At 44.8% G+C, this 21,463-nt stretch overlaps 3 protein-coding genes across 4 annotated transcripts in view; all 3 read right to left on the bottom strand.

The window, feature by feature from the left end:
• The window catches only part of LOC105694671 (zinc finger CCCH domain-containing protein 10), a 32,287-nt gene that overhangs the window by 5,625 nt on the left and 5,199 nt on the right, over window positions 1–21,463 (bottom strand). For both annotated transcript variants that reach the window (XM_023432421.1, XM_012415549.2), the window contains exon 3: window positions 5,473–6,069. In XM_023432421.1, the coding sequence (XP_023288189.1) occupies window positions 5,473–5,972 (500 nt within the window). In that variant the 5' untranslated portion in view covers window positions 5,973–6,069. The remainder of the gene's footprint in view (window positions 1–5,472; window positions 6,070–21,463) is intronic.
• LOC105694669 (sarcolemmal membrane-associated protein) lies at window positions 11,396–16,384 on the bottom strand. Its single transcript, XM_012415547.2, has one exon. The coding sequence runs from the start codon at window positions 16,364–16,366 to the stop codon at window positions 13,961–13,963; it is 2,406 nt and encodes an 801-aa protein (XP_012270970.1). The 5' UTR covers window positions 16,367–16,384; the 3' UTR covers window positions 11,396–13,960.
• Window positions 18,267–21,060, bottom strand: LOC105694670 (transcription factor IIIB 90 kDa subunit). Its single transcript, XM_012415548.2, has one exon. It carries the CDS (start codon window positions 20,260–20,262, stop codon window positions 18,283–18,285), a length of 1,980 nt encoding a protein of 659 aa, XP_012270971.1. The 5' UTR covers window positions 20,263–21,060; the 3' UTR covers window positions 18,267–18,282.

Raw genomic sequence — 21,463 nt, 5'->3', positions numbered from 1 at the left:
TCAATTGCCCTCTCAAATCATTGATACGTTGAACGCGAAGGTTTACTCTTCATCTTCGGGATGAGACCGGAAACTTCTTTATAAGATCCACGTACAGCCGAGTGTCCTGGATGGAAACAACTGACCTTTTGCACGGTTTTAAAATACCCCGAACGTATGTTGAGCATTCAGAGAACGCATTTAGTCGCTGCCCATTATACATATATAAGACAAAGCGGTATCTTAAATCCACGGAACGTGAAAAGCCTAAGTAATCCATCTTTCGAATGACGTACAAGAGCTAGGATTTGACGATAACTACGTCTGCTGGACGACAATAATCGGCTGTTTGCATTATCTTAAAGTGATATGAAAATGGTGTCTCGATAATGAAACTATTCCCCGAAGTGGGTGTACCGAATCCTTTGAAAATTGACCATACGAAGGCTCTAACGAAGATCCAGACGCCCAAGAGATTCCTTTTGTTAAAGTTGTTTATAAGCATTCTAAACATTTCTTTTTCTGAAAACTCAAATTTCATGGGTGTCAGGACCCTCATTAGAGCGTTCGTATGAACGTGATAAAATTTCAAACAATTCCATACACCCTGGTCGGAGTAGTCTCATGAACGCTGACCCTTCACTTGGCACTTTCGTATCACCTTAAAGCATTCCAGCATGGACAATTCGGAGAATGCAATTAGCCACCGGCGATCTCGGACGTGCGGCCAAACGCAACGAGGCAATGCAAGTTTTCGATTCTCGACGAGGAAGACCGAGTCCGCTAAAGGAAGCATCCTCGTCTCAATCAGGCCTTAAGGAACGAGGCGCTCGTGCGTAGATCGTACGTGCGCCACTTGCAAATCGCAATTCGCGCCTGTCGCCGTCCTTTTACGTAAGCCTTTAACGAGAACGTTGCTTATAGACGAAATTGACGCGCAAGAGTGTTGCGCACCCGGGGTATTCTTTTAGCTCTCTGTGCAACGTGCATTCCGAGGCACCCAATGTCGCTTGGTCCGACCCGATGCCATGCCGCGCGATTCGCGCCCACGTCTTCTATGCAAAACACGTCGGCCCAATATAAATAAATAGAAGAACCCCAACGTGCGAAACCGGAAATCTCGCTTTCGAAAGCGCATTTCACCTACAGGCTCTTGTGCCCCGCGCGAGCGGACGCACGGCGAGATATTATTGCAAAATAAATATTAACTATTAATATGAGAGGGATACACGCCAGCTTCTCGGGACTAGTCAACCCGACGTGGCGAAAGATCATCGAGCTGCACATTTCCAGCGTGAATGTTGCGTGGCTCGTTCGATTATTCCACTGTTTAAAGGGCGATTCAGACGTCCGTACCGTATTCGTGACGTGTCCGTGCACTGATAGAAATAACGTCTCCCTAGATTAACATTGGAGTATTTGTACATTTTCGAATTAGTTCCATATCAGCCTGGATACAAAAATATATGATAGAAAAATGCGGTTCAATCGTCGGTTAAGAATCCGTAACGTGTCCGTGCACTGATGAAAATAACGTCTTATTATGTTTATACTAGGGTATTCGTACATTTCCGTATTACTTGCGTATTACCACGGATAGTTAAATATATAAATACCTCGATATAAATCTAAGGAGATGTTATTTTCACCAGTGCGCGGGTACGTCACGAACACTTTACGGATATATCTGAATCGGCCTTAGAACGAGCTGAAATGCTGATCTAAGAAATGCCGCAAGGTGCCGAACGCTTCATGGAAGTAAAAAATGAAAGAATCGTTTCTTAGGAAACCGAGTCGCCTGACACGGGATAGTCATGTTAGGGAATTAATTATATTAACGAGAAAACGAGTTTATATCCTTGTGGTGGAAATCTATCAATTCGTGGAATCTTCTGATGTGAATAAGTGCCTTAAAACGTTGTGGAACTTCAATTCTATTCGAGTTGGTTCATGGATAAACAATTAAATAACCCGCCGTCGTGACTCAGGGAATAATTTCTAGATCGAGTCATATTAAACTCGCTACACTGACCGCAAATGCGACTGTTTCTACTCCGGATGAGATTTCTACCCTGATTCCGAGTCTATCCGAGACGGAATATTTTCCTTTGAAATTTAAATGCATTAACAAGATCTACGTTGTCCCTGTAATAAGATGCTATCCATTCGCAGAATTCTTTAGAGCAAGTAAGTACGGTGAAACGTAGAAGTTGAATTATACTTTCATCAGTTCGCGGAGAAGTAACAAAATGATCCGCAGGCCTGGCTCGTAAAATAATTCCTCGATCATACAACGTATAAAGCTAGGTTGGAAATATCGAATCTTACTTCCTTATGAGGATAATGATTTACCACCCAGCTGTAATTATATCGCATGAAATCAGCTACGAAGGCCGCAAAACTTACATTATTGTACCTCTTGTGAAGTTTGCATATTCAAGCACGAAGAAAGACAAGACGACGTCATTTAACGCGGAATATCCTATTAAGGTGATATGAAAAGGACATATTATATATAGATATCAAAACATTTATAAAACTTTTCTCCAAACTGGATGTACTGAATCGATTCAAACTTGACAACGTGAACGTGGAGGCTATAAGGAAGGTCTTGAAACTCATGAAATTTCACGAGTGTACCCTCCATACCCTCCAAATTTATATTGTAAAGTTTAAAACAATTCAGCACACTGATTTCGGAGAAAAGTTTCATAAACGATTGACTCTTCGGATGCCACTTTCATATCCCCTTAAGAAACATGTTTATTATCAAAGTCTGCCAATTTTCGTTGAATTTTTGTACGACAAAGAACTTTCGAAACGCAGTAAAAGTTGAATTGCGCTTGAGCTAATGCATGAACAGTCGACAAAGTAATACTGGCAGATGTGACTCATGAAATAGTTCCTCGATCGTGTCACGTAAACCTAGCTTTATAGAGCGCAGCTACGACCTTTCGTACTCCGGATGAGATTTGTATGCACATGCACGAAGGAAGCTATCGTTTGACCGCGAAAGAGCGTATCCGCCGATGCAAAGAGTATAACAGGCGAACGATTTGTACCGGGGGAAGCTGAACGTGACAAAGAGCACTTCCCAGCTTAACGTTTGATCGCTCGTTAATCATCGAGTCGTCCCGGAGGGACGGATAAAAGCGCGAATTCATTGCTTTACGGCCAAGGATTGTCCAGGAAAAGTAGTGGCCGTTCTTTTCGGTCAATAGACCGTGGCCGAAGTAAGTCGAAGCGTTTGCTGGTGCGTGGCCGCTAATACTCGATTTAATTTCCCGATTACGTAAATGACCGAGATTACCGGGCAATAAACGCAAGATTAACCTTTTGTCAAGGGATAACCTGCGCTTAGTTCTGACATAGGATACGTCTTTCAGAAAGGTACAAAACGGACGTGAGGAAAATTTGTCACGCACGTGCCTAGCTGATTGTCGCTTGCGTAATCGTACTGCATAAATATGTCATTCAAAAGAGGAAGAATGTCCGGCTACGTCGAAAAAGAAAATTTAAAAACCATTTTCAACATTGACAAAATGCTATCTCAAACTCTATTTTGATTTTCCACGTGGTCGGCGTCACGAATAATTCATATCTTTTAAAATTCATGTCGCACGATCGAATAGGAATAAGCGTTGGGTAGTTAACAACTTACTAGATAATTGAAAAAAGAAAATGTAAGAGACTTTCGAAAACTTTTGTCGTAAAGCACGTCTTTAGCAAAGGTTTTCTGTCTCGACTTCGCCCTCGGCAACGTGACGAAAAAATGTCACATACATACTCATTGATTATTGCTTGTCAAATGACAGCGAAAAAATAAAAGATATATGAACTAAAGAAGATAAATTTGAAAAAAGTTGAAAACCGACTAAACGGTGTCCCCTTGTAATTTGGCCCTATTTTTCATGTAGTCACTTTCGGATGTACTTTATACCATCTTACAATTATTGCCCAACAATTAAAAAGTGAATATCTTTCGTAGAACAATTGCATAAAACCTCTACAAACTGGAAAACCGCTCAAACAAGTACAAATGCATTTAAAAATATGAAAACGTCCCAACGACGTATTCTACGTAAATTTTGCAATTCGGTCAGAAATTGAACTCTGTCGATTTTTCTGTCTGGTCGCAAACATGCTCTCTGGCTAGCGGCGAAAGCGAAATCGTTTAAGCGGACCAGGGGAATCGGTTTATTTGGGCGAGGTTCTTTTTTTAGTGTGGTACTAGACCCAGATACAAGGCCGGACGAAGCGATAATTGAAACTAAAGTGTACGATTTCGAAGAACCAACGATTAACTCTCGGTAGACTGGCCGATAAAAAATCCTAAAACATCGGACTCCCATCGACCTATCCACTAGTTCACTTCTAAACAAATGCATACAAATCGCTCGCAGTAAATAACATAATCATAAAAATTGCGATCATGTCAAGAAAAGTCTACCTCTACTCGAAGGTTTTCATCGAAGAAAATCACACGGCACTGCATACGTAGCTTTAAAAGATATTCGGTGAATTCAAAAACAAATGTACTATAGAGGAATCCAAACAATGCCATTCCTGCGCGTCTTCCTTTTTTGAAAGCATTCCTGCTATAGTTTATTGCCTGAAACTCATACGACTTTATATAAAATGTCAATTACTATATGCATTTTGTTAGGTTGTCCAGGAATTTATTGCGGTTTTTGCTGTTTAAGATTTGACGCTTTGTTTTCAAATGAAGTTGTTCTTCCTTTAGATCCATATTATGTACCATTTGTAGCCTGCAGATTTCGCCCTACATTTTGATAACAATAATTGTGTTTTAGATATTAATTTCTTTCATTTAGACAATTTAACTGACGATGGGAAAGAAGTAAATTCGGGATATTCTCTTGTACGAGTTGAAAATGAACGAAAAAGCAACTATTGTGGCTCGTAATATCCGCAATGCATCTGCTCCAGGAACCGCTGACGGATGCATAAAATCAATGATAGTTTCAAAAATAGCGGAGACGAGAGCCTTGAAGATCAAATCGTTCTAAACGACCTGCGGCATTTACGCAACGGAAATAAAATAAAAAATGTACATTTAAAGCACAATTATTATCAAAATGTAGAGCAAAGTCTACGCTTTAAACAGGTCCATAAGATGAACCTAAAGGAAAACGAACTTCATTTGAAAACAAGGTCAGATGTGCCCAGAAGTATTGAAACGATTTAAGTAGAAAAATCTATCCCACATTTCGTGTTACACTATTTGAAAGTACCATAACGTAAAATTTAGTAACAAATACAAATGACGGGCTATTTTCATATTCATCTATCCAAAACTTGAACAGCAAAGATCGCAACAACTTTCCGAACAATTTAATACCAAACTCTCGACGGTGGATGTACCACGTTAGAAAACATCTTTTCTCAGTGCGCAGAAGAATGAATCCACTGTCTAAAGCGGTCCACAGTCTGGACTCATCTTCACCTAATCAGCGTCGCGGCGATACTCACTTCCTGTCCTCCTCGAATCTGCGCGCATCGTCGTTGCCGTTGCCGTTGAAATTGTGCTGCGCCCTGGGAGCACTGGGGTGCGGGGGCGGCAGGGCATTGGGCTGAGGATCCTCCTTCTTGTAATGTCGGTACTTGCAGTTAACTCGCTGACAACTTCCCTTTACGAAGTCCTTGCAGATGGGATACTCCAGCCTGTCGCAATTGGCTTTAAGACTGTCCAGAACGTGCTGGGGCAACTCGCCGGTGGCCCTGAATCTCTTCTCCTCGCTCTCGGTGCAGTGCAAGAACCGGCATCCAGGCCAGTTGCAAATGCCGTTCTGGAAGTCGTGGCAGAAGGTGTACTCCTCGGCCGGGTCGTCTTCGCACCTCTCGTGGAGGTACTTGCACCTCTTCCCCCGGTGGCAGACTTTCCTCAGGAAGTCCCGGCAGACTCGACTGGGCGAGGTGTCTCCGTTTCCGGTATTGTTGCCGACGTTGTTGACGTTGTTACCGCCCGCCATGTCGATACGATTTTTCCTTTAGGATACGTTCCTCGGACGAATACTCATCGACTCATGGTTAGATCCAAGAAATGATCCAAGTTGCCCCGAAAAAGCCCTGAAATTGAAAGGAAATATATGTCAATTATCCTTTTAGAAGCAATAAGCATTAAGCTAGACTCAAAATTTGTGTAGGATTTTAAGGTCAAATTAACTGAGGTATATCAGGACTTTTTTTTTCTCCCCTAGAGAACCGTAATCTCTGTGAAGAAGTACCTTCATTGTGTTGAAATGTCATTTTAATGAAATCCACGATTACAATTTCACCTTATAAAGCCGTAAGAATTGGTTTGCCATCGCGCGGGACCAAAAGAAGGAAAAAATGGGAGGAACTAGGACCAAGGAACTTGGGTTCACCTTTGACTTTTGTAATTACGAGTCCAACTCAGGATTTTCACGTTCGGTCCATAATCCCCACCACGAGTCTACCTTGTAATTTTCAAGATTGACCCGAATTCCGTACTACGAACCCAACTCGCATAATGCAAACATTAAGGTGTTATGAAAATGTCGACTGAGGGATATCATTTATGATTTATCTCCAAACTAAGTGTACCAAAGCGTTAAAAATCTTACCACGTAATTATGCAGGCCCTAGGTTCGGTTCGTATTTTAGAAATTTTTTGTATAAACTTTTTTTAAATTCTTTACAAAAATGAAATTCCATGGGTGAGGACCTTTTTAAGGGTCTGCGTTAATGTGATAAAATTTCGAACGATTCGATACGCTGAATTGGAACAAAGTTTTCATAAACGAGATCTCTTAGACGCAATTACCCTATCACCTTAAGGGGTTGATATAAAGGTCGCACGGTTGCCTGAGAATAACTTTTGTCACATTAGAGGGCAACTCTGACGAATTAATAACGGAATAATTGTTATTAAGTGGGAAGTGTTGTTGACTGGCAAGTGTCGGGCGGATGCAACCATGCCACGTATTCCTCGACTGCATCGTTCATTAACGCGATGTACATTCGTGGAGAATGCCTCGTAACTTATTTAACCGAGCCCAAGTTCTGTCATTAGACATTGGTACGCGAAGGTAAAGGCTGTTGCGAGACATTTGAAAACTCGCATCTCAAGATACGCCACCTGTACCGTGTAATTACGTTCGTGAATACCGTTAAAACATGCATGATCATGATTCGTGAAAATTGGAAAATTTTAACATTAAAAGAAAAGCATTTAGACTTGTTCTGATACTTCATTTCCAACATCAAGAGACGTCTTTTAGGCATTTAAAGACTACAGATAAGTCATCTTTTAACGCTAAAAGTGGGCTTTAAGTACGGACCTTAAACTTTCGGAGTTCCCTAATGTAAATGCAGCCGCCGTCGTCGGTACAAAGCGGTAAACCACTAATTGAACAAAAAAATTCAAAACCACGGCAACTTTCATTCTTCTCAACCATTGAAAAAATTCAACATTAAAAGAAAATCATTTAGACACGTACTCGTACCTGATATTTAACGTTAAAAGACGTCTTTTATCTGCAATCTTTAAATAGCTAAAAGACGTTTTTTAACGCTAAAAGTGAGGTTTTAGTGCAGACCTTAAACTTTCGGAGTTCCCTAACGCAAACGCAGCAGCCATCCTCCGTACGAAGCAGTAAACCACGTACCGAGCGAAAGGTGCAGAAACGCGGCAGCCTGTCGTCAGGTAAAACCACTGAAACCCATCTCCCTCGTTCCACTTTTCCCATGACCCATTTCAAGGTGCTCCCACTATTAAATGAACAATGCATTATTTCCCTCCTTTCGGAGTCCCCCATTCCCGCAAAGCCGGACTTTCCCGAGGCTCGTGAGTCTCTTTATTGGTTAATAAGCCCCCGCGAGAGCCGGGTAACAAAGAGGGCTAATTTTTCCCCGAAGGAAACCCCGGGGAGTCGACTGGACCCTTTCCAGGCACCGCGCCCACAGGTAACCGCCGGAACGGAACGACAAGATACTCGGCCATTAATTAATTAAGTTAATTTTTATTTCTTTTTGTATAATGACTGCTACATAGGTAGTAAGATTATATCAACGATATTATGTACAGATTCAATTTAGCGACGATAACTCTGACACTTTCGCTCTGGGGACTCTCCCGAGAGGAGAGGCCACCGAAGAGAGCGCTATCTCCGGGCGCGTTATCACCGGACGCGGCAGGAAATCGATCGATCGATCGATCGGCGATGGCACTCTCGCGGGCCGCTCTACCGCGCTAAAAAAGACTCCTCGCTCGCCTCGTACTTCCGTATAAAAAAGCAATTGCGGCATAGAAAAGTCCGAGTACGGTGTGTCAATTAGTTCCTAAACGAAAAGGAGGAGAAGACTGTCGGTGTCTCTAGGCCCTTTTTCTCTCGAACTACGTGTGGGTATGTGTGTGTGCCGAAATGCCGATCCTCCCAATTGGACGCGACGCTTGTTCAGAGAACAATCGACAACGGGGACAAAGAGTTATCGACTAAACGTAGATCTCTCGATTCCTCCCCTTTTTTTTTTCTTCACCGCCCCAGGGCGAATCTCGTCGCCTCGGAATAATAAGTGTCGGCGCCGATTCCATTTACAATGACATCTCACTAGATGGTAGGTAGTCGTGGCTGAGGTGAACGGGTTGGCAGTATCTTTCCGGATTCTCTCGAGAGACAAAGAAAAAGAAACAGGGGCAAATGTTCCGAAAGCTCTCGCAGACGAGCGCAGATTTTTTTGGACCCTATTGGATATCCTCAGCCCTTAACGATCCGTGAGTTACGAAACGCCGTGACGAATGGCTCCGTACCGGAGCCAACGGAGCGCTAAGGGTTAAATCTTATCTTAGCTTACTTGCCGGGAATTTCGACCGCGGAAAAGAACATTGAATTTGACGTTGGGATGGAGAAGTTAGTACGGCCGGTACGGTGTGAGCGTAATTTAAAACGACAGCCTCGAGTGGGCCCATTAGTCCGCTTAAGTACCCTGAACTGACCTCGTGCATGATTTCGTAAGAGCGAAAAGGTGATCGCAATTTCAGTTGAAAAAACGTTATTCTAGAGATCATCTCGTGGAAAAAAAAAAAGACAGGAAAACGCCTCGGTGTAAAGGAAAGACGAGACGCTGCAGCGTCCCTTGATTATGTACATCGACGATTTCCCTACTGTGCGTTAGTTTACAATTGATCGTTAGATAAAAATTCATATATCAAGAGGCCCTCGAAAGGTCGAACTTCCCGCGTAGGCCAATGGATTGGACGTGAGAAAAGCTTTCAAAATTTCATTAAGCTCTTTAAGGTCAGCTCAAGCTCAAGAGATATCAAGCTGTGATAATTGGAAAGACGTCGTTCCCCCTTCGCGAAGCAACTTTGCAAATGGAAGACTGTAAACGCGAAACAAAGAGGAGAGTAGATCAGCTCGCGAAAGACGAAAATTGATTATCACGGTCTATGAAGGAACTGAGAGATTCCGATTTCAATAAGTATACATTATGCACGCGTCAAGAGAATCCTCCCAAATGCTGAACTTCGTCTAAATTTCTTTGCAAGGTTTATCGCGATCCCTTCCGTTCGTACAATCGATCGTACTTCCCTTAACATCTGAAAATTCAAAGTGGAATGACATGACCACGACCATCGACTTATCCGAGCTCACAATTTCATTTATTTCCACCACTTTTACTCTGTCCAAGAGACTCTGGAAATTTCCTCAGCGCTAATCTTTAATGCTTTTCATTTCCTATTCCCCGTTCCGTGGTTTATACGCTTTCAATGCAAAGTTACGTGTAACTAACGCTCGAGCTTCGGCTCGTTAATTCGAAGACTTAACGGTCGTCAACGACGCTCCTAAATCCGAGTTAACGCGAAGTTCAGTCACCGGGAGATTTCTTCCCGCATTGAAAAATATCCCCCGAGGTTAAGGTTAAGAAGAAACAAAATAAAGAAAATCTACTTTTCCCTGGCCACGTGCCAGTAACGGATAACGCAAGCGCCGAGAGTCGAGCTCGTCGGTAACTCTCGGTCATTAACAAGTCAAACTATACAATAATACAATAATTACGGCACGACGGGTCATCGTCGGGGCCGCAAAAACATGCGCTCCACAATATTGCTCAATACCCGTTTCCTCGCCGTAACAATCTCCTCGTTAAAAATCCCAACAAACGGATAACGACAAACCTCGTGGATGGAACCGCGCCCGAAGACGACCGAAACGTAGATAAAATACAAAAATTAGGAAAAAAGAAAGAAAAACAGTGAAAAAAAAATAAAACCGGTATCATTCACGGGTACCTTAAATCCTCACAACCCACCTGATGATCGTCTCCTGCCGTGATTCGATCGCTAAGGTTTCCCAGTTTTCCGTTAAAAGGACACTCCTCGAACCCGGAGAAAATTCAAGCTATTCCTAGCGAGCGTTTCCTAAATCGGCCCCGTCAGGAGCGCGTACTAACGCGGCAGGACATCAATCCCGGAAAATTGACGGCATTCCCCTTAAACCATCGAAATAATTCCTCGGCTCGATGAAATGCCCCCGAGGCCGGTGAACCACTTCGGTACGAACGTCGACTATAGTCGACAGTCACAGATGAACGTACACAGCCGAGCGTCGACTTTAGTCGACAGCCACAGATGAACGCACACAGCCGAGCGTCGACTATAGTCGACGGCCGTGATATGAACGCGCACAGCCGAGCGTCGACTATAGTCGACGGCCGTGATATGAAGGTACACAGCCAAGCGTCGACTTTAGTCGACGGCCGTGATATGAACCCATCGGCCGATGAGCGCCGTACCGAGGTGGTTAAGGAGACACTCACTCGACGGCAGATCCGTTTGTTCGATCGCTCGCGATCTTTCCTGAACTGGTGAAGCGCGAAAGGACGACTTCGGCGTCGCGCCCAAAAATTCGCCGGCCTCGACTAACAGTTGTAAGTATAGCCAAAATCATCGCAGAACCCGATAAAAATTCCAGCCGAGCCCTGCAAAGCTGAGGGAGTCGAATTTCCTTCCGCGATTTGGCTTTTCGGTCCGCGAAGTTAACGAAGACGCTTCGAGGCCTGCGATCGGCCCGAGATGATCAAACCTTTGACTATAAAAGTATGGACTGCTAGCTGCCAACTGCACATAGGTTGTTAGAATATCAACGCCACGGACCAGTAACGATCTTGTATATCCGGGAGTCTTGAGATGATGTCGATGGAAATTGGCGATAGAGTTCCCATTCGCGAAACTCTTCTCCAAACTGGATATACGGAATTGATTAAAACTTTACAATGTAAATATGGAAGATATAAGGAAGATCCTGAAACTCATGAAGCTTCAAATTTTTCTCATTTTTTTTTTTTTTTTCTTTTAATTTATATATAGAAATGTTCAAAATTTGTTATGCAAAATGAAATTTCGCGAGTTTTAGGACCTACCTTAGGGTCGCCTTATTCATGTGGTGAAGTTTGAAACGATACGGTGCACCCAGTTCGGAGAAAAATTTCATGAACGACTGACTTTTTAAATGCCACTTTCACATCCCCTTAACCTGTTAACTGCGGAATTTACTGTAACGTTACGGGTTACCGACGTGTATACACGTCGTACGCAGTTAACTGGTTAATTGAAGTGCTCAAAGAAACGGACTCGTACTTAATTCGAGAAAATGGGGCACTATTGCTTGGTTAAAGGCCGCCGTAGCACAAACCATCAGAGTTAAAAAATAAAAGTAGAAAGAAAGAAGTAAACGTACCGTTTCACGGATAAAAAATTAAGCGATTATATCTCTTTAAGTGATATCTTATTTTTAATCAACTAGCTTTTATTCACCGTGGAGCGTGAATCTTCCAAATGAATTTCAGAAAATATCGAGAAAGTATACGTGGAATATTATAAGGAAGTAATATTCTACAGCTAAGTAAAATGGTTTAGTATAAATTTCGAGATATATCCCTCTAAAACTCGGGTGGAAGTGCTAGAGGTAAAGTTATTCCAAGTACAAGTTATAGCTTACTATTGGCATCTTGATTTAAAGAACCGTCCCCTATAGATTACGTTATCTCGATTGAAATAATTATATTCGAAAATTCCCTCTTCGGTCCACGACGCGGAGCCCGCGCCATGGTTCACGTTTGTCCCACTGTTTCAGCTACCAATGATAAATTACGAGCGACTAGCAATCCACGCCTGTACAGTCAAAGAAACGGACAGATGAGATAAGTTAATAAAGGGAACTCGTCCATGGAACGTTCGGAATTTTAAGTCGCACCGTCAGGCCCGAGGGGCTGTGACGACGTCGACGTCGAAATTGGCAGCGCTGAACATCTCACGTGGTATTGTCTAACGCTCTCGACTAACGCACTTTCTCTCTCTTCCTACCTAGTTTAGATGTGTACTCGATCCAATTTTTACATATTTACCAGACGCACGCCCTTCCTTCGGTCTCGCCTCTCAGGAAGCCGAGCCCGAGAGACGACTAAATACAATGTAAACCCTATGTACACGGTTGATCCTCGAAATGAAGAATCTCGTATAAAAAAAAAAGAAACACCGGCCTCATTCTCTCTCGCTCTCTTTCTTCTCACTTTCTCCGTTTGTCTCTCTCAGGAAGGAGGAAGCGAAACGACAACTCCCACCGTACGGCCCGATAGCTTTGGCAAATATTTCCGCGAAGGAGATAGCCTTGCACTTCTCTCGCCGGATTCCTTCCCTCTCGTGGAGGGTCATATCCATTTACGATATTAAAATACCCATTTTTTTCCATAGACGCGGGAAAAAAAATAAACGCAACATATAAATACACTTTAAACGTGTTAACCATACTTTCAGGTACGTATTATCATTTTAAATATAAAAAAAGGCCTGTTTTTAAACTTTAAAACCATTTTCCAAACAATTCGTTCTATGCTTTGTTATAAGATATGTCAAAATGTTCTAATTCTATTTAGTTCATAGTTTGCATACACGTTGGTAGAATATGCGGCTATAGAAATGACCACTGATAATTATGTAGAAACAAAATTACTCAAAACCTTTAGCTATCTATTAATACTTCTCTAGCAATATTATTTCATACTTTGATAAAATTACGTTTTAAAATGATTTAATGCTATCGGACATCAATGAAAATGGTCATTTCTGAGCGGGTACTCATCGCGGTCCTTCATTCAAAGGTGAAATACTCTAGAGTGATCGGTCAACTTGAAAACAGGACAAACGGGAATGTACACCAAAATTCGGCTCTACAATATATCATAACTGAACCATGTATGTAAAATGATAAATAATTACGTCAATATGTACCTAAAAAATAGTTAGTACAACGCCTAAACTATATTTAAACGTTGTTTCATCTCTTCCCTGTACCTATTTGAAAAATGGGGAGAGCTTTAACACATTCAATAGATATGAACCTCCCTCAGGAAAACGTACTTCGCGTAACACCCACGAGGTACAGAGATCGAGAGACCACATCGATGTTATACCATACAGGGGCAACGGTGCTCGATTCTCTTCGGGTAACCATAACTTCTGAGAAACCCGAGACGCGCAAAGTGCAGGCAAAGTACTCTCGTCGGGACGCCGCACGGTGCGAGCGAGCCGTTTCGCCGCATCTCCCAGCACGGGGGAAGACTCACGGTGGAGATTCTCGCGCTCATCGTGGACAGGGAAAAAGGGAGCCCTGCCCTTTTCTCCAGTCCTTGCGATACGACCTGAGATCATCTACGCGCGAGACTACGCGCGAGACTACGCGCGAGACAACGCGAGCGACATTCGGGTCGAGTTGCAGCGAGGAATCGCAACTAAACGGACAAGTCGCCTGGATCCATTCGAAGCTGGGTCCTTTTTTCTGCCCGTGCCGAAGTCCAAGACCCTGGCGCGACGTGTCGTTGGCTTCGAATGGATCGAAGCGACGAGTCGCAAGGACCTCCAGAGTGCGCCCCACCAGGCCGCGAGGCAGCGGCGTCGGGGTCCGATCGGGTGGCCACTTATGTACAATCCCCGGTGACATTAGAAGATCTTCTCGAGCAGCATCCAAAGGAGGGCTATCGCGATCGGGGCGACGTATTGTACCGGCACGGAGTAGGTCGCGTTCAAGAGGTCACCGCACTGCGCCCTGAGGGCGGCGTGCCGCCTCGTCAGCTCGGCCCGCTCCTCGGCGCCGGTGTTGTACTTCTCCTTGAGGATGACCAGCTCCTCGTTGACCTCCTGCATCCGCTGGGTCTCGTTCTTGGCCCTGTAGTAGAGCTCCTTGAGTTTGCCGATGAGACTGTCGGTGGGCTCGCGAATTAGCCAGTCGCGCAGCTCCTCGAGCTTCCTCCTGACCAGCTGCTGGGACTCGGGCTCGTCGTCGGCCTTCAGGGAGTCCAGGGAACCGATCAGAGCCTGCAACGCGAACTCCCTGGTGCTCAGATTCCGCTGCAGGCTTTCGCTCCTCGGGAGCGGCTTCAGGGTCTTGACGTACTCGCCTTCGGCCGCCTCCTCCTCCGCCTCGTTCTCCGAAACGGCGTCGCGGTTATCGTCGGGCGGTCCCTGGGCCTCCTGGGGCCCGCTCAGCCTCGACTTGGACGGGGACCTCCCATGAGTCGCCACGGCACTCCGGTCGGCCGAGTCCGGGTCGTCGGACTCTTCCGTGGGTTCGGCCGTCACCGGGTCGTAGCGCACCTCGAGTTGCTCCCCGTTGACGCCACTGGCGAACCTTACCTCGTGCTTCGCCGACTGTGCCGATGCCTGAGTGACCGACTTACTCGACGGGCTGGATTCCGATTCCCTGCGCACTTCGATGACGGACTTCTCGCTGGCGTCGTCGTCGTTATCGGCCACGGTGGACGCATCCTCGGCCGACTCCGAATTCGCGTCGGACTCGGCGCTGGCGTCCAGGTTCTCGGAGATGGCGTTCCCGTTGACGAGGGTCCTCCTGGACAGGGGAGGTACGATGTACTCCGCCAGATTGTCGTCGTCCGTTGACGAATGATCGAGGTGGCTCTTGACGAAGGCTCGATCGGAGTTAACGACCTTAGAGTCGCTGTCTCGGGCGTTGATCTGGTTGTCTTCGTCCTCTCTAGGACCATAAGCTATCTGCGAATCTCCCTCGAAGTCATCAAAAGGTAACGGCTTCAATCTGTCCAAAATTGCATTCATCGCCTCGATGGGGTTCACGTCATCCTTGTTCTCGTCGGACATCAGCTTGGAATTCATGTCCTGCAGAGTTTGCATATAATTCCTCAAGGCGGTGATCTCCTTACGTATATAGAGAGTGTCGAGCCTGGAGTCCCTGAGCCTAGCCTGAAGAAATTGTTCGGTCGCTGACTGGTTGTCGAGTCTGTTGAGAAGTGCGGTTCTCTCCTCCGATGCTCTCCGTTCGATCTCCCTTACCTTTTCTTCGCTCTCCGACAGAGCCTTGTTCTTTTCGTAAAGCTCCTTCTGCAAGTCCGTATATCTGGCAGCAAGGTCCCTTAACTCCGTCTGAGCATTCCTCTCAACCTCGTGCAAGCTCTGGCATTCCTCTTCGGTCTCGCCCAGTCTCGTCTCCGCCTCGGCTAACCTCTGTGCCAGCTCCAATTTTTCCTGTAATACCTTAAGAAGCGCCTCCTTCGTAACGTTCTGATATCGATCCTTTTCTTCCCTGAGCTCCAAGATCTCGCTTCTCAGTTTATCGTCGGTGTAATGCTTGGAGCAGACGGCTAACTGATTTTCAAGAGTCTCCACTCTGGACAGCAGACGATCCTCGTCGATGGTAACCGTCCATGCCCAATCGGTAGCCTTCTTGGCGTTCTCCACGAGCTGTCGCAGATACGTCAGCTTGGAATGCAAGGATTTCTCTCGTCTTGCGGCATCCTGTATCAATTGATTGAGCTTATGCAGATCCTCCAACGAGACGTTGCTCTCCGAACAAGCCACGGTCGTGCTATAACTGGCTTTGGCTTCCTTTCCGTCCGGCAGGTACAATTTTAACGTAGCTACTATACAACCGTGCGTGACCTTCTTTGTACTCTCCACGACGTCCACCCCGAATTGCACTATATCCCCAGAGGAGACTTCCCTCGCCGATGACTCGAAGCCCGACGAGCTCAGCCTCTGATTGTTAACAAACGTGCCGTTGCTGCTCTTGGTATCCTGTAGATAGAACTTCCCCGAATCGTACCAGAGCTGTGCATGGTTCCTGGAGAGAACCTTGCAGTCAAAGATGGCATTGGTCTGCATCGCTCGAGCCCTGGCCACCGAGCGTCCGATCTTGACCGGCTGTTCCAACGACAGAGTCCTCACCATGAACGGGTGGGAGTTGTCGCGGCAAATCAGAACCGCCTTGGCCGTCATCTTGCCCTTCTCGGAAGCCTCGACAGCGTTCATTTCGTTCTCACTCCGATTGGGAGAGTGATCGACATATTGCGTCCACCCGCCGCTAGCTACAACCATAGCCGGGCGTGCTTGGGACCTGTTAACCTCTTTAAACCAAGCCTGGGATCCTTCGGCCTAGCCGAGCCGCCGCTACAAGGCGGACATCGTCATCCGAACGTTCTCGCTCGCCGATCCAAATACCCGGAGCACGCACCTCGACACCGAGTCCATGCCTGGCCAGCGGCCAGCTACGCCCACGCCTCGTCGACGCGCTTCTCCGCGTCCCCTGGAGCACTGTCACGCGGTCGGGAGGGGCGCCGGACCCGGCCCTCGTCGACGTCGTGAGGAACGAGTCGGTCGACTCCGCGGGTCCGGACGGTTAGGCGTATTCGCCTAACGCAAAGACGACCCCGCCTCGGTCGCTCTCCCTCCTCTCCCTCGGCGGCGGCCCGCTCGACGGGCTCTCCTCGCCACTTTCACGAGATCCTTTCCGGCATCGGATGACACAATGGATGCACCCGAGCCGAGCCTGCTGGCAGGCCTCGGCACCGAAAACTCGTCTCGCTGTCTCGGCCGGAGGGACGCAGGGGCGCAGGGGCGCGCGGGACGGACTCCCGATCGCCTCGATCGAGTCGGTGGCGACGGCGAACGGCGCTTTCACGTCGATCCTCGTGCGGGCTGATGCCGCCGCTCCTCCATCGGATTTCGAGCGGGCGCCGATGCTCGCCGGTCCGCGCAACGTGTCACCGGAGCGCCCCAGAGACTGCGCCGAGAATAGGCGATCGGCCCAACGACTCGATTCTAAATACACGCCGAGAGAGATCGCGGACCGCACACGGCCACGAAGTATCGCACCGCGGACGCCCAGCAGGCCTCTCGAAAATACGCCCGTTCCTCGGTCCCTCTCTCGTGACCCGGGTTCTGCGTTCCGCTGTTTATCGACCGCTCGCAGCAGTCGGGAGGCGCGGCGCCCGCAGCGCCCGCCGGGAGTGGGAACTGCTTCTCGACCGCAATATGGCGCTCAAATTTCGTATCTAACGTTGAGGACGCGTCTTGCCCTAGTTATGATTCGCAAGGACGGAATGATCGGCTCGTCGACCGACCAGAAATTGCCGGAAATGTTTATCGGTCATTTGCTCGACGCACCCAGGCGGGTAGGCCATGTTATTGGTTTTATCGTACCTAACCTATGCTCTCTTGGAAACCCCAATCCATATGTAAACATTGTATTTTACCGAAAGAGTTGGGTTTGTAGGATTGTAAGACCACAAAGCGTTGTTAAAAACGGAAGTTAAGACCTCAAAAGGTACACTCAGGTAGTTCCGGCAAGAGTTGTATATAACTTTGCGAATTAGACATAGAATGATCGAATAAATTTTGAGTTTTCATATTTTTTCTCCACTTATATGTATTTCATAAAAATATTACCTTCATTAAGTAATGGTACATTATTACTTCTTTGTCTCAATAGTCATACGGTGTAATATGTATAATGTATAGGTATGATAATCAAAGTAAAAAATCTTATGAAAATGCTTGTGAGCCATAGTGTAAGTACAGATGAAAAACATAAGTTGATATACGATGTATTATTTAGAATGTTACTTATATGGAACAATGGTTTAACCTTCATACATGGCGTAAAAAGTATTTCCGATCCTTTGATTAAACTGGAAATGAGCTGTGAATATAATACTTCAAAGGTTCCCTACATAATCGCTACAATTCAAACAGTTACCTAAGAACGTATCACAATTAAATAAAATTAATGGCTATTTCATGACCTAAATTGTACTTCTATCGATTTAATGATATTGTTTAATAACGTATTGAAAAATGTATATATTGTTTAATATGTTGAGACATTGTTCTTTTCGGTTCATACAATTTAAGATTTAAGTAATTTGGTAAACAAATATATTCTTCCTTAATACAGTATTTAAACAATCGATATAATGTATCACTAAGATGAAATTAATTTCATCGTACAAGCATTAGTAATCTTCGTCGTCATAGCCATAGCCATATTCATCGTCGTCGGCTCGGCGTCCCAACATTTGGCCAACTCCCATCTCTGTGGGATCGGGTTCAACTTCTTCCTCAATGTAATCATCGTTTTCATCCGCAATGGCCGATGTGTCCATTCGTATTGACTCTGAAAGTTCCTCCGTTTCGTACACGGGTTCCGTAACCGGAAGTCCAAATTCTTCTTTCTTAGATTTTTGAGCATTTATTCTTGGATTCTTTATCGGTTGTGACGATTTTGTTGTGTTCATTTCTGAGGAATGTTCTTGCGAGGCACTTAATGTAGTAGAACCAAAAGAATTGTCCAAATTGGGTTTCTTAGGATTCGTTGGAATAGAATCCTGAGATTTTTGTTGATTATTTGATGTACCTATCCCAACATTCAGACTCTTTAAAACTTCATAATTAATTTTTGAAGATATCCGCTTTTCTTGTAACATCTTCTCGATTGCTTCTCCCGCACTATTTGCTGGCCCTTGGCTTTTATTCTTTCTTGCAGTAGCTCGTCTCTTCCTTTTTTCAGGTTTTCCCTCTTCCTTCTCCTTCTGCCGTTTCTCTTCCTTTTCTTTCTGCTGGTCGAGATATGATGCATTCAATTTATTCCATAAGTTATGTTTATCCCTTGCCTCCTTCTCCGACATAATATATCCATCTAATTCTTCTTCATCCAAGTCGGTAATATCTAGTTCTCCCGATGGTGCTTCAAAATTAGAAGCGCTCATATCTGCTGATACATTTGTCCGTTCATTCATAGATGAAGTCAGACCCATAGAAGAAACATCTGGTCCTAATTCGGTAACAATTTCGCTTGCTTCAATAACTGCGCTCGGAACATCTTCTTCCGAGTCATCTGGATCAACGTCGATGCAATCTTGGAGTACTCTCAAATTACTCTCTTTGATAAACCTATCAGCATCCAGTTCTTCCTCAATGGTATCTATTCGTTGTCTTCCTTTAGATGACTTTTGTTTCTCTAATTGTTTATCAATTTCATTTTGTAACTCATTGAACTCGGTACTCATGGCATCTAATTTTTGTAACCTCTCTTTATCTTTCTTACGCGCTGCTTTGAAAGCTGGTGGGTCTTGTTCTTCTTCTAAGTCAACTGTCATGAACTCTTCCAAGGTCAAGGCACTTGACGGCGTATCTCCAAATTCTATAAGTCTTTTCCGCAATGTAGATTCATGTACTTTCACAATTTTTATAATATCAGCTGGTGAACGGTTAAATTCATGTAATCGAGCAGCCATTAATAATGCTGCTCCGCATAATCCAGAAGGCCTACGGCCACTGTGTATGCTATCTCGCTTCATTCGTTGAACTACACGTAATGCCGTCATTGAAACATCATGTGTTTTATCTCCAAAATCGAGTTTATTTGCAAATCTCAGAATGTATAAGCAGGGATCCATAGATGGAATATTGATGCACAAAGCCTGGGTAAATCTTAAGTATGTGCGTCCTAATTCATAAACACAAATTTGTAACACATCGCTAATATCGATCAGCATATGAGCAGTGCCTTCCGTCCGACATGTAATATATACACAAGCAGCATGATTATGAGCTTGCTTCCTACCTCGTGTTAAATGACGACTTAAAGCCATTTTATAGAAGTTAACAGCGGTATCGATACAATGCTGGTTTAACTGTAACTGCATACAGAGATGTGTTATACCCTTCCGTGCATTTTGTATAGTAATTTCCCTAGACTCCTTGCCATTAACATGATACGCTGCTCCAAATCCAGTGGCACCTCCAGTACTGTCGCTAGCTACAAACTGGCCAAGAACCATCATATTTCCCGTTGGGGCTTCCTCAAATGTTGTTTCGCTGACGATCAGCTGATCTTCCAGCACAAAACCACACTGAGTACAAACGGCATCTCCACGCGCTGGATCAGTTTCTATGTCCGTTGAGCCGCAATTGCGGCATTTATTTCCCGACATTTTTAATGTTTTTCAAAATAACACTGTTAAAATAAATTAAATTTTTCACTCCCAGTTCCTGTTAATTATGTATATTATTATATTTGCTCCAATCCTCTTGATCTCGCACTTCTGCCTGGGTTTAGATCACCTTTGACAATATAGAATCATATTTTCAACCAGAACTTTCATAAGTCGTCTTCCTTAATAACACGTTCTGTTCATAAGCACTTAGACCGTGCACGTTTAAGTCAAGTAATCTGTTAAGAACTGAGTTATTACAACGGCGTGCGATAATTAATAATTGTCAATAGAAGGATATAAACACTTAAATGATTAAAAGTTGGTATATCCAAGCAGACCACAAATCAAAACAATGAGAAAATGTTCAATTTCCTCACAAAACTAGGAATTGCATTATTTGATTATAACACAATTTGCAATTATACGAGATCTTTCAAAATCTTTTAAAACACTGCACTATTCTCGACTGGCAGTTCATAATATGCATTCGGACGATAAGTATTCAATAGTTGATGTCGTACTAACGTCACAAGTTCAATAAACGTCCACTTCAATCACTCCATAGATTGTTGAAAGATAATGATCTTTCTAATGTCTGTAAAAGATATCTGCTGTAAAAAATTTCCCTTTCTCGTAAACAACTGGGAGTTTCGACAAACTTCACCGAGTGCCAAAATTCACTCACAAAGCACTCCACGAGGTCGCCCATCTTTAAATGTCCAAGGAGTAGAAACGGAATGAGGAACGTTACGGAATTGGAACAAGACCAATGAGAATAAAGATCCAACGGCATCATCCAATCAAGACGCCAAATCGACAGAATGTTAGGCGCGCCGACGCTTTCCTCAAAGAACCAATTATTGTAGTTAAAGCATATAGTGGCAGAGATGAGTTGAGAGATTGCTCACGGGTAGGGTCACGCAATCGCATCCTGTGCCGCCCTCTGGTTTCGTACGTTAGCTTTTACCGTTTTTTGACCCTAAGGGCGGAACAACGAATTTCTGGTAGGGGCTCGCTCGCTTGCGACCGCAGTGCCATCTACCAGTCGCCGTTGGTGGCTCATGTACTCGTGATGATAATACCATGCGGCAGTTGACGGTAGTAGCTTACCTACTATTACCGAGACTGCTCGCTTTTGATGGTAAAGGAAGAACACTCGTGGCGCCCTCTTTGACTTTACCCTTCACTTACCTTATTT

Source organism: Orussus abietinus, unplaced genomic scaffold (assembly GCF_000612105.2).
Source record: "Orussus abietinus isolate OABI.00-Male unplaced genomic scaffold, Oabi_2.0 scaffold48, whole genome shotgun sequence".
Lineage (NCBI taxonomy): Eukaryota > Metazoa > Arthropoda > Insecta > Hymenoptera > Orussidae > Orussus > Orussus abietinus.
Note: the sequence above shows the minus strand (reverse complement) of the source record. Positions and strands in the feature narration are given on the sequence as shown.